Source organism: Euprymna scolopes, chromosome 29, assembly GCF_053919585.1.
Source record: "Euprymna scolopes isolate OS-2025 chromosome 29, ASM5391958v1, whole genome shotgun sequence".
NCBI lineage: Eukaryota > Metazoa > Mollusca > Cephalopoda > Sepiida > Sepiolidae > Euprymna > Euprymna scolopes.
In genome coordinates, this window is record NC_136510.1 from 5,219,499 (window position 1) to 5,236,103 (window position 16,605).

A 16,605-nucleotide genomic window follows, 5' to 3' on the forward strand; every position below is an offset into this window, starting at 1 on the left:
GTAAATGAAATAACCGACAGAAAAAAAAAAAATGGAAAAGCAAAAAAGAAAAACAACAAAGAAAAGAATATAAATATAAAAACAGGAATAAAAAAAATGTAATTAATTTTTTTTTATTTTCTTATGCAAGACAAAGCTGAGAGAAAATAAAATCCATTTAACATTAATTTTTGCCAAATTAAAGCAGAAACCCATTATTAACGCTCCCTCCCTCGACTTCCCTCTCAGATTTCCACTTTAGTTTTATAACCCATTCATGTTTGGTTCTGCCCCATTAAATGCTAACGTTCTGTTCTGGAAACCTTTCAAGTGAAATCCATCTGCTTGAGTATAATCCCAGTCAGAGTCACATTTCATAATTTATCTTCTTCTATAAAAATCTGTGTGTGTGTTTGTATGTCCTCTAAAAACTTTTGTCATCCATGTCAAAGCGGCACGAACGTAGTACCGTTAGAAAGAGCAGTCTCTCAGACATATAATATCGAAAAATTAGAAAAAAATCGTCAAATATTTCATATAGAAATATGTCGTTTTGTTTGAAGGGGGGGTCGGGTAAAACCTTGTTTTCGATGGTGTTTGTTAATTGCGCATGCGCGAGCAGTTGATTCGTTGTTTAATTTTAAAAAGCTAAATTTGCAACGTCATAACATCTATGTCGTTGTGGTCCGATCGATAACGTGTTTGCTCATAAACCTAAGCTTTGCACGTTCACACCCAGCACAAAGCATTTTTTTTTTTTTCTTTTTTCTTACAAAGTTTTGCTTTCGGTTTCACTTCTGGCTGTTGGCATCCAAGTCTCGTTTTTTTTTTTTTTATTTCATTTTTTTTTTACCATATTTTACTACTGGACAATGCCGCCCCCCCCCTTCCCAACCTCTAGTTATATAGAAATGATATTTTGTTTGTTTGTCATTAATTTTGTCATTCATAGGACATTTGAAAAATACATTTGTTCTCCTAAATAAGTAGCAAGAGTTGTATAAAGGCCCCCTTGGCATCAGTAAGACATGGCGGGCCGTGTTTAAATAAAGAAATGTTCACAACTTGCATACATTTCCTATCCAAAGCGCATTACCACTTATCAAGTCCCAGAAGCCACTTGAGGATAAGGGTTAATGATGTAAATTGGGTAGAATTTTATTCAGTTCTCTCTAATTCTCTCTCCTCTGATCTTGAGCGTGTGGTACAGTGGGGGAAGAGGTGGCTGGTCACTTTTAATGCATCTAAAACAAAGCTTCTATCTTTACGTCATCAACGCTCTGATCCCCATCTGGCATCAATTGAAATGGATGGCTCTCGTCTTGGGGAGGCTCCATGTTTTGACAAGCTTCTGGGTTTGACCTTTACTCCTGATCTGAAATGGAACACGTACATCAGGTCTGTTGCCAAGGACGCTGGGAAAATGGTGGGATCCTTCTACCGCTCCAGAAGATATCTCACTACTGATGTAATTCTCTATCTCTATAAAAGCCAAGTACGCCCAAGGATGGAGTACTGCTGCCACATCTGGGCAGGAGCTGCTAAAAACAGGCTATCCTGCCTTGACAGAGTACAAAATAGACTTCGTGGTTTAGTGGGGAACACTCTTTTCTCTTCCCTGCAACCTCTCTCCCACAGAAGAGACATTGCGAGCCTGTCTTTGTTTTATCGTTATTTCCATGGCAGGTGCTCGTCTGAGCTCCAATCTCTCGTCCCCCTCTCGCCAATCTTTCGCAAGAAACACCCGTTTGGCTGAAACTACTGTCAATAATTTTCCCCACTCTTTATTTGTGCCTAAATCCAAACGTAGATTCCATGAGCAAAGCTTCTTTCTTAGAAGTGCATGCCAGTGGAACTCTCTGCCGCTTGTCTGTTTCCCACCTGACTACAACTTGGATGTCTTCAAGTCCAACATAAACAAACTTCTGACAAACCGCCCCCATAAGTAAGACACTCTATCAAATCTCCAACACTAATGATTACTACAATACTATCTCATTGATTACTGTACACGCAATAACCCTTATCCTTGAGTGGCCTTCAGGCCTTGATAAGTGGTGACCCCCATGTAAAAAAAAAAAAAAAAAAAAAATTTATGGGGACGGCTCAACAAGAACTTGTTTACATTGGATTTGAAGGCTACCATGTTGTATTCAACCGGAAAGCAGGCCAGCAGAACAGTGTTCCACAAGCAGGCAGTTTTGAGAAAAAAGCTTTGTTCATGGAATCTGCGTTTAGATTTAGGAACAGATATAGGATGGGAGAAATTAGTTGTAATGGTTGTAGCTAGTTGAGTATTTTTGTGAAAGTTTGGTAAGGAGGTGACCATAGACTGGAGTTCAGTCAAGCACTTGCCATAAAAATAACAAACAGGCTTGCAATGTGGGAAAGAGGTTGCACGGAAGAGACTACAGCAAATGTGCTTACAGTTATATCTCATAGGATTAGCGAATTTCAAGGTTTACTTCACAAGATCTCTAGCTATGGTATAGCTGGAAATGTCTTCTCAATTATTAAATCATTTCTCTCTGATAGGTTCATAAGAGTAGTAGTTGATGGGCAAAAATCAGAAGCTCACAGTATTAATGCTGGAGTCCATCCTGGACCCAACTCTTTTCCTGATCTACATTAATGATCTTCCAAATCACATCCTTACATCATTCATAGACATTTTTGCTGACGACACTACCATCTATTGTAGCACATCTAAGACAGTAAACGACCAAGTTCTCTCCGATTCTCTCTCCTCTGATCTTGATCATGTTGTACAATGGGGAAAGGAGTGGCTGGTTACTTTTAATGCATCTAAAATCAAGCTTCTATCTTTACATCATCAACGTTCTGATCCTCATCTGGCATCGATTAAAATGAATGGCTCTCATCTTGGGGAGGCCTCAAGTTTTGACAGGCTTCTGGGCTTGACCTTTACTCCTGATCTTAAATGGAATACGTACATCAAATCTGTTGCTAAGGTCGCTGGAAAAATGGTGGGATCCTTCTATCGATCCAGTAGATATCTCACTGCTGATGCAATTCTCTATCTATATAAGAGCCAGATACGTCCAAGGATGGAATACTGTTGCCACATATGGGCAGGAGCTGCTAGAAAAGACTTGTCCTGCCTTGATAGGGTTCAAAATAGACTTCGTGGCCTGGTGGGAGATGTCCTTTTCTCTTCGCTGCAACCTCTATCTCACAGAAGAGATGTTGCGAGTTTGTCTCTGCTTTATCGTTATTTTCATGGAAAGTGTTCGACTGAGCTTCAATCTATGGCCCCCCCCTCGTCAAACTTTCACAAGAAACACTCGACTAGCTGAAAACACTATCAATAATTCCCCCCACTCTTTATCTGTGCCTAAACCTAAACATAGATTCCATGATCAAAGCTTCTTTCTTAGAACTGCACGCCTGTGGAATTGTCTTCCGTTTTCCTGCTTTCCAGCTTTCTATAATAGGGTTGTCTTCAAGTCCAACGTGAACAAGTTTCTGATGAGCCGTTCCACTTAAGTTAACAAATTTACCGAACTTCCATTACTATCGATTACTATATTGTATTTTTGACTACTGTACACTCTTTAATCCTTATCCTTGAGTGGCCTATCAGCCTTGATAAGTGGTGACGCCTATGCAAAAAAAAAAAGCTACTAGGTTTTAAAGCCAGTTTTAAACTCTATCAAGGTTGGATAGGGCACGCCGAGCAGTTCCTGCCCACTCCATTTTAGGGTGTACCTGTCTCTTATACAGATAGAGGATTGCATTGGCAGTGAGATACCTTCTAGAGTGATAGAGTGATCCAACCATTTGTTCAGCAATCTTGGCAACAGGTTTGATCTATGTGTTCCATTTCAGATCAGGAGTGAAGATCAGTCCTAGTAGTTTGTCAAAACATGGAGCTTCCCCAAGATGAGACATCACCTCTCTTGGCGTTAATACCAATAAAATTAAAAAAAAATAAAAATAAAAAGTCTTGTTCTTAAGTGATTTTAAAATTGTATAATGTTTTGCTTTTAATCTCTATTTTAAATATGCATCATAATAATATTTGTTGTTTTTTTTTACAAGGGATTCATCATTTATCAAAGGCCACTTGAGGATAAGGATCGACAACTGTATGGTGGTCACCAAAATTATGACATAGTATTCATTGTGGTGGAAGTTGGGTATAATTCGATTATTTAAGAGGACAGCTCAACAAGAACTTGTTTACATTGAACTTGAAGACAACTATGTTGTAATTAGCTGGAAAGCAGGCCAGTGATACAGACTTCCACAGGTGGGCAGTTCTAGGAAAGAAGTGTTTGTGTTTAGGTTTAGGCACAGATAAAGAGTGGGGGAAATTATTGGTAGTGGCTGTAGCTAGACAAGTGTTTTTATGTTCATCTTTCACAAAGTTTAAATATGAAATATTTTATAACTGCTTGTCAGAAAAGCAGATTTTTTTATCAAAGATTTTTGATGCTGAGTGCAAAATAATGGTAAATTAGAGAAATGACCATTTTTTTTCAAATATCTCGACATATCAAACTCAACCCATCTGTGTATGATGTTGGTGTGATTCATATAGAAAGAAAAAAAAAGGTTACAAAATGTACATAGACTCTAAAAATATATTCTTATGTAAAATTTACCAAAAAAGATAATGGAAGTATTCCCAAACCTCTAACTACATCCTTAACAAGGCAGAAGGGGACGGGGACATAATCCCTTCAAAACTTCAAATACGCATATCCAATTATAATAAAATTTAAATCTCATATGTATAAAACACTAATTCAGAACAGTTTCTAACAGTTCACCTTCTTCTGATTATATTAGGGAGCAAAACAGAAAGAAGGAGTCAGTAAAAAAGAAAAAAAGGAACACGGTGTTATGAGCCGATATTGAAAAGTACAGTCATGATCCCGAGCAATATCGGGCCTTCCTGCTAGCAATAGTACAAAATTAGAATACTTGATATTCTGATTTTATCAAGATTAGCAAAGCGTGCGTAGAGATTTGAAATTGGTTAAGCACAGTGTTGCATTCACTATATGTTATCGAAGATGATCGTAGACGGTTGTGATGGAGAAAAACATTTCAACGCAAACAAACGGCCAAGGGTGGCGTATGCGACGCTCAAACTCGAAACTCGATCAATAGGAAACGAAAAGGCGACATATGCTTAATTTGCATATGTCAAATTTGAGCATACAAAAAGCCATTTCTTTGATTGGTGAGAAGATCTTTTGAAGTCATTTTGTGTGTCAGTGTGAAAAAGAACAACGGATTTTTACCACAATAACTGCCGAAATAGCTTGAATTAAAGTTTTAAACTGCCAAATACTATTTTGTGCACAAAAAAAAATCCATTGTTCTCTTCTCCCACTGACATGCGAACCAACTGTACGTACAAAATGACTCCGAGTGAGCAAAAAATTTTCTAGCCAAGAACTACCGACATATGCAAATTAAGACATGGCTGAATTTGAACATATGTCGCCTTTTCATTTCCTATCAGTCGGGTTTTGAGTTTCAGCATTGCACATGCCACGATTTGCCTTTTTGTTTTCATTGAAAACATTTCAATTATTAATAGATTGTCTACAACAAATTATAAAGACAATAAAACAAGATCAGCAAAGCGGAAGATTACATACAAAAATACAATAAAAAATGCACGTTATAAAGTGAACATTTACATTTTCTTACATTTCTTTATTTTTTCGATGACAACTGATTATTTGCATCATCTGAATTCTTTGAACTGCCGTTATAAAAGTGTGGATAAGTGTAAAAGATACACTCTTCTGAATGTTGAAGGTTCAATACTCAGCGTGGGTGACCCAAAATACAATTGCGAAGTACTTAGGACTTCCACCCAATCATGGCTGTCAGAACGAGAGCATGCTACCCCCGTGGATTAAATAAAAGGTTCTATTTGAAATTCCGTGCAGATTCCAAAGTTTGACAAGATATATCTGAAGAAGGTCAGAGGTTTCATTGACTGAAACTCAAGATGAGAACATGAGTCCGAAGGATGCCAAATAATATGAATAATGGATTCCCATCTCAAACATTTAGAAACTTGATATTCGATTTTATAAAAATTAGCAAATTTAGTGGCTAAAGAATTTAAATTAATTCTCTCAGTATGTTTCATGTTACTTGGTAAATGCCTGTGACGGAGAAAGACATTTCATTTATTAACAGATTGTCTACAACAAATTATAAAGTCAATTAAACAATACGAGTAAAGCCTAAGATACAAAAAAAATGTTATTCATATTATTTTTTTCTGTTATGTTGATTAGTATGATTGTATAGCCAGGTGTTCATATTGTGGAGAGACGGGGACATGTAATACACAATGAGAGGGGGATAGAAGAGAGAGGACATGTAATACACGATGAGAGGGGGATAGAAGAGAGAGGAGGACATGTAATACACGATGAGAGGGGGATAGAAGAGAGAGGAGGACATGTAATACACGATGAGAGGGGGATAGAAGAGAGAGGAGGACATTTATACATTTTGCAGTCTGTGATTCTCATAACATATATTTAGAGAGGAGGAGGGTTATCAGTTCTTATGACACGGGAGGAGAGGGGACAGTCATTACTTTTGATAGAGAGGGAGGCACATTACTTAGATGAGTGGACACAATGTTCATATAAAGGATGTTTCACATTAACTTTCATTGTTGAAGAATGACACAACACGAAGACGCAGTTACAAAATATGATGTGTTCTTTTATTACATTCGGCCGCTTGCAATGATGATTGGTTCCAGGAATTCAAAGTCGACTACATGATTAAAACTTTCTAACCCTTCGCTTCCAAAGGGGGACCCTCCTCTGATTCGATCCAGACTCAACTGCCTCCTGTCTCCCGTCTGTCCAACTCTGTCTAATCTCCTAAAACTAGCAAACTATATTGAGAATTCATTTTCTGTTATGACATCATGTATGGCTTCAAACATGTGGGAAACTCACGTGGCTTAAACATACATTTCCAAAACTCACTTCTGCCAATAAAGAATTCTCCTAACCTATTTTTCGACCTAACTTATTTTTCAATATGTTTTTAATTTTCTATTGGTCGTTCTCCTAACTGACCTTATTTTAATTCAGTTTTCATAAAAAGAATTGAATAATCAAATTCCCTTTCAAACAACATATCTAAACTATTTTATGTGAAAACTGAACAATGCGAAAATTCCATTTCTGACCCTATTCCTGAACCTTGCTTACGAGGTTCGAATCTCGGTCTATCTAATCTCATTTTTACTTATGTAATGTTTTTCTTGTAACAGTATGTCAAGCCAGCAAATGAGGAAGAAATCCAATATTAATTCTTGACTACAAAGTTATATGTTCGTGGTGAGATTTGCGGACCTACCTTTTTTTTTTATTACTAAGGGAATCTAAACCTTTTTAAACAAGGGATATAATTCTAGACTAAATAACACTTTTTCCCCAAAGTGAAATAACTCTCACTCCTACAATAACTTATCTTTATCTATAGAATATCAGGACTGGTGGTCGGAATATAACATCAAACAATAGAAAGAAATGAAGCAAGCATACCAGGTTCAATCTCAATGTCTTCCTTAATGTCAAACATTAATACCAAAGGTAAACAACCCTGAAAGAAAAGAAAAAAGTTTAGTTTTATATTTTCAAAGAAATTTTATTTCAATACATTCATTGAATTCATTTATTTGCATACAAGGATCATTTTTATGACAATCTTTGGTTCTTGTCCAGAATTCCATCTATATTAAAAAAAACAAAAATAAAGAAAAATCTGTATGATCCACGAAGAAATGAAAATATCAGAGTTCAAAAATCACATAAATTCATCAAGTAGTTTTATTTTTGTAAAGAAAATCAGTTTTAAGCAACTAATTAGAATTCATAGACATTACAACATAAATTTTGCAAATTTTAATTATATCAAGTTGAAATAACACACCATAATTCAAATTTGCAAGATTTATTTTGTTTTTTCTTAGATTGTTTTCTAAATGGTGGACCAGACAGCCATTCTTCTTTTTAATTAAAGCCTAATTTAGTTTCAATGGAAGACAACACTAATTGAACCAATAAAAAACAAAACAAAAAGCTTCTATCTAGCGACTAAAATTTAGATAGCCATTAGCAACTTTGTGTATTTGTAACAAATGGAAGTTATCTCCATCTATATAATACTGATAAAAAATATCGGGTTGGATATAGTATGAAATCAATAAAATTGATTGGAATTTTGATTTTCAACCAGGATCGATAACTTACATAATTGACTGGTTAGTTAAAATCAAATATCAATGTGTCATATTTTTTTTTTGGATTTTATTAACAAGATATATTGCCATGAAAACCTAAGGGGCTCCTATGATAGGGGTCTAACTTATAGGAAGGGAGGGGGATCCCAATTGGGGAGTTGATCAGTACATTTAAATTTCTAAATGTTTGTATAATTGAGGAGGGGGACAGGGAGGGAATTCCAAAGGTAAGCAATTTGGATTCTTTTATGATCTAACGAGGCATGAGAAAATCAGTGTTTTTTCCATTTGGGAGTACACAAAAACCATACTTGTTGGTGCTTGTTTACATTGAGGATCTTTTAAACCAGCACATTTCAGATGAAAATATAATTAGGTACTTACCTGTCATGGCAAAATTAGTATAAGTTCCAAAAATTATGAAAAACGATCTTGTAGAAAAATAATTACAAGTAAAAATCGAATTTATTGAATTATCGAGTTTTATTGTTTTAAAGTGGAATAGCTGTGCGACCAATTCAGTATGAAAAACAATGACAGTTTGACAAATTAAGGGTCTGCCATTTTTAAACCAATGCATTTCAAAACGTTATTGTGGCTGATTTTTTTGTTAAAAATAAATCTACCACATTTTCTAATGAATCATTTTTCAGAATTTTTGGAATTTATATTAATTTTTCCATGACACATAAAGTACATAATGTTTTTACCTGAAATGTTTAAAAAAGGTTTAAAACATCAACGTAAACAAGCTCCTACTTGTCCTTAATTTTTTAAACTTTTATGTCAAAAGGGTTTGTTTGAAAAACCCTTCGATCAATTTATTGTAGAATGCCGTGGAAGGGAAGATTTTTGTTGTGCGATTTCATCAAAGTGCGTTTAAAACATGGTCTCATACTTTTGCTAGTATATTTAATGAATGAACATATACTATACTGCAACCCTCCCCCCCACACACACTCTTGCAGAGGAGGAAGTAATGCCTGGCAAGATGATTTTTTTTATTGTTATTTCACCCCAAACAAGGCACAGTACACTAGAACTTCTGCATGTCAGTACAGTCAGGGAAGCAAAATCCCGTGAGGGAATTTCAAAGTCTATCAGTTCGAAGGCTCTCTGGCATGTAGGGATCCTACAGTGAAGGGGTGTAATTTTACTGACTGTCAGATTACTCGGGGTATTTATGTAAAAAGGGTAAAAATGCTTCGAGTTTGTCAGAACACATTCCATTAAAATACTTGTAAAACAGGGACAGGGATGCAACATTGTGGTGATGGGACAGGGATTGGGACTTGGTTGATAGTGTGGGACCTATTATGTTGGAGACTCTTGTTTGGGACCCTGTGAAAGAGCGAGAGACCAGTGGCAGATGCACCAGCCCAGATGTGGCAACAATACTCCATGCGTGGGCGAATAACAGCTTTGTAGAGTTATAAAATAGTCAGCTAAAACATGAAAAAATATCAATAATCTGAAAATAAATTAAATATTTAGAAATTTTAAAAGAATTGAAATCGGTAATTGTATCGGAATCAGAAAAAATATTGGAATCGTCCCATCACTAGTATGTACACATATCAACAGAGATATACACATATATTTATAGAATCCAACATGGCTGATCTGTACAATTATTGTTGTGTTATTTCATTCTTTAAAATTTAACTTTTAAGATTTTACAACTGCAGACGCAAAAATAATTTCTGCCTTGAATTTAAGTTTAAAATCTAAAGTCAACTATTATATATAAATAGTACATATAGTATTGTTAACAGAGAGTGTACAAAAATCCTATAAATACTATTGTGCTTATCTAATAGATTAAAAACGTTCAGTACTAAATTCCATACAGATTTCCAAATACAACAAAATTTTTTTAGTTCGAATAGAAAATCCCCAAGTTAAAAATGCACTTGGAGGAGGAGGTCACAGGTTGCATTGTCCAAACGTTTTGATTATATCAACCAATATGAGAATTATTGTCCCAATAATTTGTCTGGGTATTAAACTTTATTCTTTAAGAGAGCTGAACATTGATATTTTTTTCTAGTTTAGCATTTTTTTCGTTGCCATTTCCAAAGACCCCCAAAAATGCTAGAAGTAAAGATTTAAAAAACAAACAAACAAACAAGCAACAACAACAACAAAAAAAGTGTGTGCCCCCCCACACACACACACACATTTTTTTTTGTTTTGGGTCTGATAAAAAATGGTTTAAATGTTCCTCTACCCAACAACTCTTTTTGTCTAGGGATTGGATTGAAACTTAATTCCAAATCTTGGTTCAGTACAACTTCTTTCTGTAAAGCAAAAAAGAAAGGAACAAAAAAAGAAAGATGGAAGAAAAAAATCCAACATTTGAAACCGTCTCCAATTTTAGGGTTCCCACCAAGATCCCTAATCTTCATCCATAAAAGAGTGCAGCAGCCACTTTTTGTCCCTTGTCTGGGTTAATAAAAGACACCATCACCACCACCTGTTACCCACTTGTTCTCCAAAGACCTTTCAGCCTCCTCCACCACTCACTGAAAAGTTCCTCCTTGAAGAACTGGAATAAGATGGAATGATTCCCAAGAGAAAATCAAATCTTACAAGAGGAAAAGTAACAATTTTATTTATTTACTTTTTTCTCTCTTATATTTTATTGTTTTATTTCTTTAAAAGAATTTTTTTTCCTCATTCCTCAATAACCTGAATTAGCAACTAAAGAACCTCCCCCTCCCCGAGGCCATGTGTTCTCAGGGAAGGGACCACTGAAGTGAGTATGATTTAAACCAAATTTTATTTGTATATTTTATTTTACAGATATTTTTTTTTCTTGTTTTTTTTTTTTTTTCTGGAGGGTATGGATTGAATAGGATAGGATAGGGGTGGGTGATTGAATAAGGGAGAGTAAAGATCCAAGTGTACACCCTCACCCAGAGACACCTTCCCCACCCTCAACTCTAACTATTGCTTTCAGTTCCAAGTCTACCAATAACAAAAATAAATCCTGTTCTTTTACTTTTGTACAAGAGTTCAATGAGGCAACAAAGTGGATGGGCTTGTTGGGGGGGGGGGAAGAAAGAGGGGATCTAGTTTTGGGGGATCTAAGTTTACCAGTGGCCTTCGTAAATAGAAGGCCGTCTCACTAAAAGTCACATGATCTGCTCAAGTCACAAAAAGTAGAACAGCCACAGTACCGACAATTGCAAAGGAGGGTTAGGGTTAGGGTTCAATTCTCAAAGAATTTTTTGTTTCTCAATTACTTGGACGTAAGGGCCTACTATTTAGGACCATGTTTAGGGGAGATAAGCTAGATATTAGTTTACATTACATTTAAACTTCTGCATGTCAATACAGTCAAGGAAACGGGTATCAGAAAGGGAATTCCAAAGTCTAGCAGTCCAAGGTAAGAAAGTAAGGCGTTCCAGCATTTAGGGACCTCTGCTGTGAAAGGATATGATTTTGTTGCTAAGCAGGTTTGTCAGAGCAGATTCCATTAAAATACTTGTAAAACAGGCACAGGGATGCAACATTGCGGCGATGGGACAGAGGTTGCAGCTTAGTTGACAGTGTGAGACCTATTAAATTGGAGATTTCTTTGGGAGACACAAGTGGTAGATGTACCAGTCCTGATATGACAACAATACTCCATGCATGGGCGAATGGTGGCTTTGTAAAGGTACAGGATACTCTCAGGTGTGAGTAAATTTTCTAGCACAATAGAGGGAATCTACATTCTTTGCAGCAGCCTTTGCAATATCCTCAATGTATTCGTTCTATTTCATTATGTGAATGTTAAGCTGAAGAGTTTAAATGAAAAACTCTCAGATAGGGAGTTATTTGTCATAGTTATTGGTGGTTTGGAAGGCTTTTTGTAATTTTTAAAGGAGAGCAGCTTAGTCTTAGTAGCATTAAATGTTAATATCCATTTGCCAAATTGTTTGAGGGATTCATAAAACTGGTACAAAATCGACTGTATTTACTTTTCTAAAAGAGAAAACTTATCTTACATTTGGACACATGCAGTTAAAAGGGAATTTTTTTTTCAATGAAAATACTGTAAAATTTTATATTTTATAAAAGTGCATTTAATTAGCACGTCACTTTCATTTTAGCTTAAAAATCCAGTTTTCAAATAATTTTTAAATGATATTTTTTTACAATCCCTTTTTCTTCATAATACATGTTGAATTATTTTTCTTTCAATTGTATATTTTCTTATAAGAATTTAAAAAGAAATAGTGAATTTTTGGTCAGTAAAGGTTTGATTAAAAAAAATTTCTTTAGATTTCTACAAGAATCCTATTAAGATAAAATTTTACAACATATTTTATTTTTAAAAGTAAATGCATATTTCGGGTTTGTATTATTGTACACATAGATTCGAAAAAGTTGTCAAAAAACAAATATATAACAAATAAATGTTATCAAAGGCCAGATAAGTTACTTTTCTACCTAACTGGATATATTTTTCGTGTTTTTATTCAATGTAACATGTTTATTCAGCTCGAAAACCATACAGTGTTTACCGATGTATTGGAAAATTCAAGATGGTGCCTCACCCCCTCTTTAACCCGGTAAGTTTGGGAAAAGGTGTTATAAATAAAAAAACTAGAAAAAATACTATTAAAAACCCGCCGAATATATGTCACGGTAACATATATTGAGCGAGTTTTTAATAGTATTTTATCCAGTTTTTTATTTATAACACCTTTTCTCAAACTTACCGTGTTAAGGAGGGAGTCAGACGCCATCTTGAATTTTCCAATATATCGGTAAACACTGTATGGTTTTCGAGCTGAATAAATATGTTACATTGAATAAAAACACGAAAAATATATCCAGTTTGGTAGAAAAGTAACTTATCTTGCCTTTGATAACATTTATTTGTTATATATTTGTTTTTTGACAACTTTTTCGAATCTATGTGTACAGTAATACAAACCCCATATTTCTTTTAAAGAAAGCACATATCGTTTTTGATTTCTTAAATTTCTTAAATTTCAAAGTGTACAAATAATTAAATAAAATTTAAAAAAAATAAACATCTCTTACTTTACTATATTTACCTGGCAAGAAATTCTCTTAATTGCATGTGTCCAAATAGAAAATAATTCCTTGTTTTTGGGAAAAGAAAATACAATCACTTTTGGACCATTTTTGCAATTATCTCTTCAATTTGGTAAAAAAAGAAAATAGTTATTTATTTCCTTCTAGTCGTGTCTTTCGGTCAATCATGAATAAAAGATGCTTGGAGACGATAGTGAAATTTTGGTCACTAATGGTTTGATATATATAAAAAAAAACACTTTACTTTAGATTTCTACATGAATCCTATAAAAAAATTATAAAATAAAATAAATAAATGAAAAAAACAAACAAACCCAAAACTGCTAAAAATTTATGACAAAATTGCTGTAAAGTTTTATATATATATATATATATATAGAATATAAAACTTTACAGCAATTTTGTCATATATTTTGTTGCCATCAACACCTTTTTGAAGTCTTGATTTTGCTTACACAGTATATGAATGAATGCTCAATTATGAAATACGATAATTTTGTAGCTTACTTTTTAAGTCATCTCTTCTTGGCTTAAAACTTATTGGTATATGAAAATTTACTGGATTACACGAACTCAGTATATTACATACAAGTCTATATATATATATATATATATATATATTTTTTTTTTTACATGGCGGTCACCACTTATCAAGGTCCGGAAGCCACTCAGGGATAAGGGTTATTGCGTGAACAGTAATCAATAAGAGAGCATTCTATATTTTTAAACATTAATTTTAATTCACCAGTTTTCAAATAATTTTAAATAAAACTTTTTACAATCCTATTTTTTTTGATAATATAGAAAACATTATGTTGAATTATTTTTCTTTTAATTCTATATTTTCTTATAAGGATCTAAAAAAATAGTGAATTTCGATTTAAAAAAAAAAGCAAAAAAACAAAAACAAAAAAACAATTTTCTTTAAATTTCTACAAGAATCCTATCAATAAAATTATCGAAAACAAAAAAAATAAATTAAAAAACTGCTCAAAATTTATGACATCATTTCATGTCACATAATTCCAAAATCAGAAAAAGATTAGAATGATTTGATCAAAAAAAGCCATCAAAATAACCTAAAAAGGCTTACAAACAGATGTTGCGAGCTATTTTCATGGCAAGTGTTCAACTGAGCTCCAATCTGTGGTCCCCCCTCGTTAATCCTTCATAAAAAACACTCATCTAACCAAAATCACTATCAATAAACTCCTCCAATCTCTATCATTGCCGAAATCTAGACATGGATTCCATGAACAAAGCTTCTTCCCTAGAACTGCCTGCCTGTGGAACTTTGTTCTGCTGGTCTGCTTTCCAGCTGACTACGATATAATTATCTTCACGTCCAATGTAAACAAGTTCTTGTTCAGCCGTCCTCATAAATAATATAATTATACCAAATTCCTTCGACAAACGATTATTGTGCAACTGTCCCAATGACTACAATACACACATTAACCCTTACCCTCGAGTGATGTCTGGGCCTTGATTTGTAAAAAAAATAAATAAATAAAAAAATAAACCAATTTCCTTATAGCTTTTGTTTTTAATATAAAAAAAATTTCCTTATAAATTATACAAAAACAAAATGATCTTTTTCGTTTACTCACAATCAAGTGCTGCCGAGCTTGATAAACGCTCTCAATGGGTCCAGTAATGTAGACTGTCCCCTTCCGAAGTGGGTTGACATTGTTGGGTTCTGGAAAGTAGACACTGGCCCCTGTCCTCTGCATAATCTGCTTGATGTTCATGTCGCCTCGGCCAATCATAAATAAATGATGCTGGGGAGCAATTTCCAACTGCATACTTACAGATAAGCTCACCTGTGGGAGAGAGAGACAGACAAACATTGTTTTGCTTTTTATATAAGACAAGATAAAAAAAATGGTTTGGTTTTTCTGTTTAATATTAAACCATTTTTGGTTAGCTATTATATAGTGCATGACTAAATTTTAAAAACTACCAAAGATATAACAATAATATGTTCTTATCCAAAATTCCACTTATATTAAAAACATTTTTTAAAAATCTTTATGATATACATATCCATGATGAAATGAAAACATCATATTCCAAAAATCATGTAAATTGATCAAGTAGTTTTATTTTTAAATAAGAAAACCAAATTTTATAAGTAACTAAAGAGTGGCTGTCTTGTCTGCCATTTTGATAATCTATATATATAAAAAAAGTAAAATAATCAGGGGAGATAACTCAATAATTCAAACTTGTGAGATTTACGTTGTAATGTCTACAAATATTAATTGCTTAAAAATGATTTTCTTTATAAATATTAATTGCTTAAAAATGATTTTCTTTATAAAAATAAAATTATTTGATCAATTTATGTGATTTTTGGAATATGATCATTTCGTTTCTTCATATAACATACAGCTTTATTCTTTATTTTTGTTTATATATATATATATATATATATATATATATATATATATATATATATATATATATATGAGGTATTCTGGAAAACAACCCAATAATATTCTGCTTCAATATGACCTCGGGCAGGTTAATGCAATATTAAAAATTCACTTCACTGGGAGCCATGCTGTCATCCAGACAAGAAACGTCTTCACTTTTCCTTTATTATTAGGCAAGTTGGGAGGAAACCACTGCATGAATAAAATTTATTTATAAAGGGAATTACTTTTGTTGCTTACCTAAATATTAATTTACTCGTTCGACATCCAGTGTCGCAAAAAAAAAAAAACATCATCATTGCAAACATTAATTAATGAGGAACGAATTACCTCCATTTATAGTCGCTCTTTATCAGTTAAAAATCATTAAAACTATTTCCTCTACAAAAAAAACAAAAAAAAACATGGCTATCTGTTTACGGTTTCAAATTGGCTATTTTATTTTATAATTTAAAAAAGTTATCTTAAGAGGAAACTAAGTTTTTTTTTATTATAGTGTCTTTTTAAAATTTAAAAAAAATGTGCAAGTTAATTGACATCTGTTCCTTTAAAATTTATATCAAAAAATTATTCAGAAAAAAATCTAAATTTTTTCAAATCAATTCTTTTTAGTAAAAAGGTTAAAAAAATTGCAAAAAAAATTGTTTTAAATTCGTTATTTGTTTTATTTTTTATTCATTTTATTTAGATTTTAAAAATTTTCAACTACCTTTGAATTTCCACAGGTTCTGCTAGTTTTTATCAATGCATTTGCTAATAGTGTGCAACCATTTTCCTCCACATTATAGGATAACTTTCGTCCTTTGGCTCTACCACCTAATCATTCCCAGAACTAATGTGCTATCATGCTCTCTCAATGGACAAGGCCAA

At 33.5% G+C, this 16,605-nt stretch overlaps 1 protein-coding gene across 3 annotated transcripts in view; it reads right to left on the reverse strand.

Moving 5' to 3' along the window:
• LOC145252464 (protein bicaudal C homolog 1-B-like) overlaps positions 1 to 16,605 on the reverse strand; it is a 481,249-nt gene that overhangs the window by 58,655 nt on the left and 405,989 nt on the right. For all 3 annotated transcript variants that reach the window (XM_080111880.1, XM_080111881.1, XM_080111882.1), the window contains 2 exons: positions 14,908 to 15,120; positions 7,545 to 7,602 (listed from right to left, as the gene is read on the reverse strand). In XM_080111880.1, the coding sequence (XP_079968006.1) occupies positions 7,545 to 7,602; positions 14,908 to 15,120 (271 nt within the window). The remainder of the gene's footprint in view (positions 1 to 7,544; positions 7,603 to 14,907; positions 15,121 to 16,605) is intronic.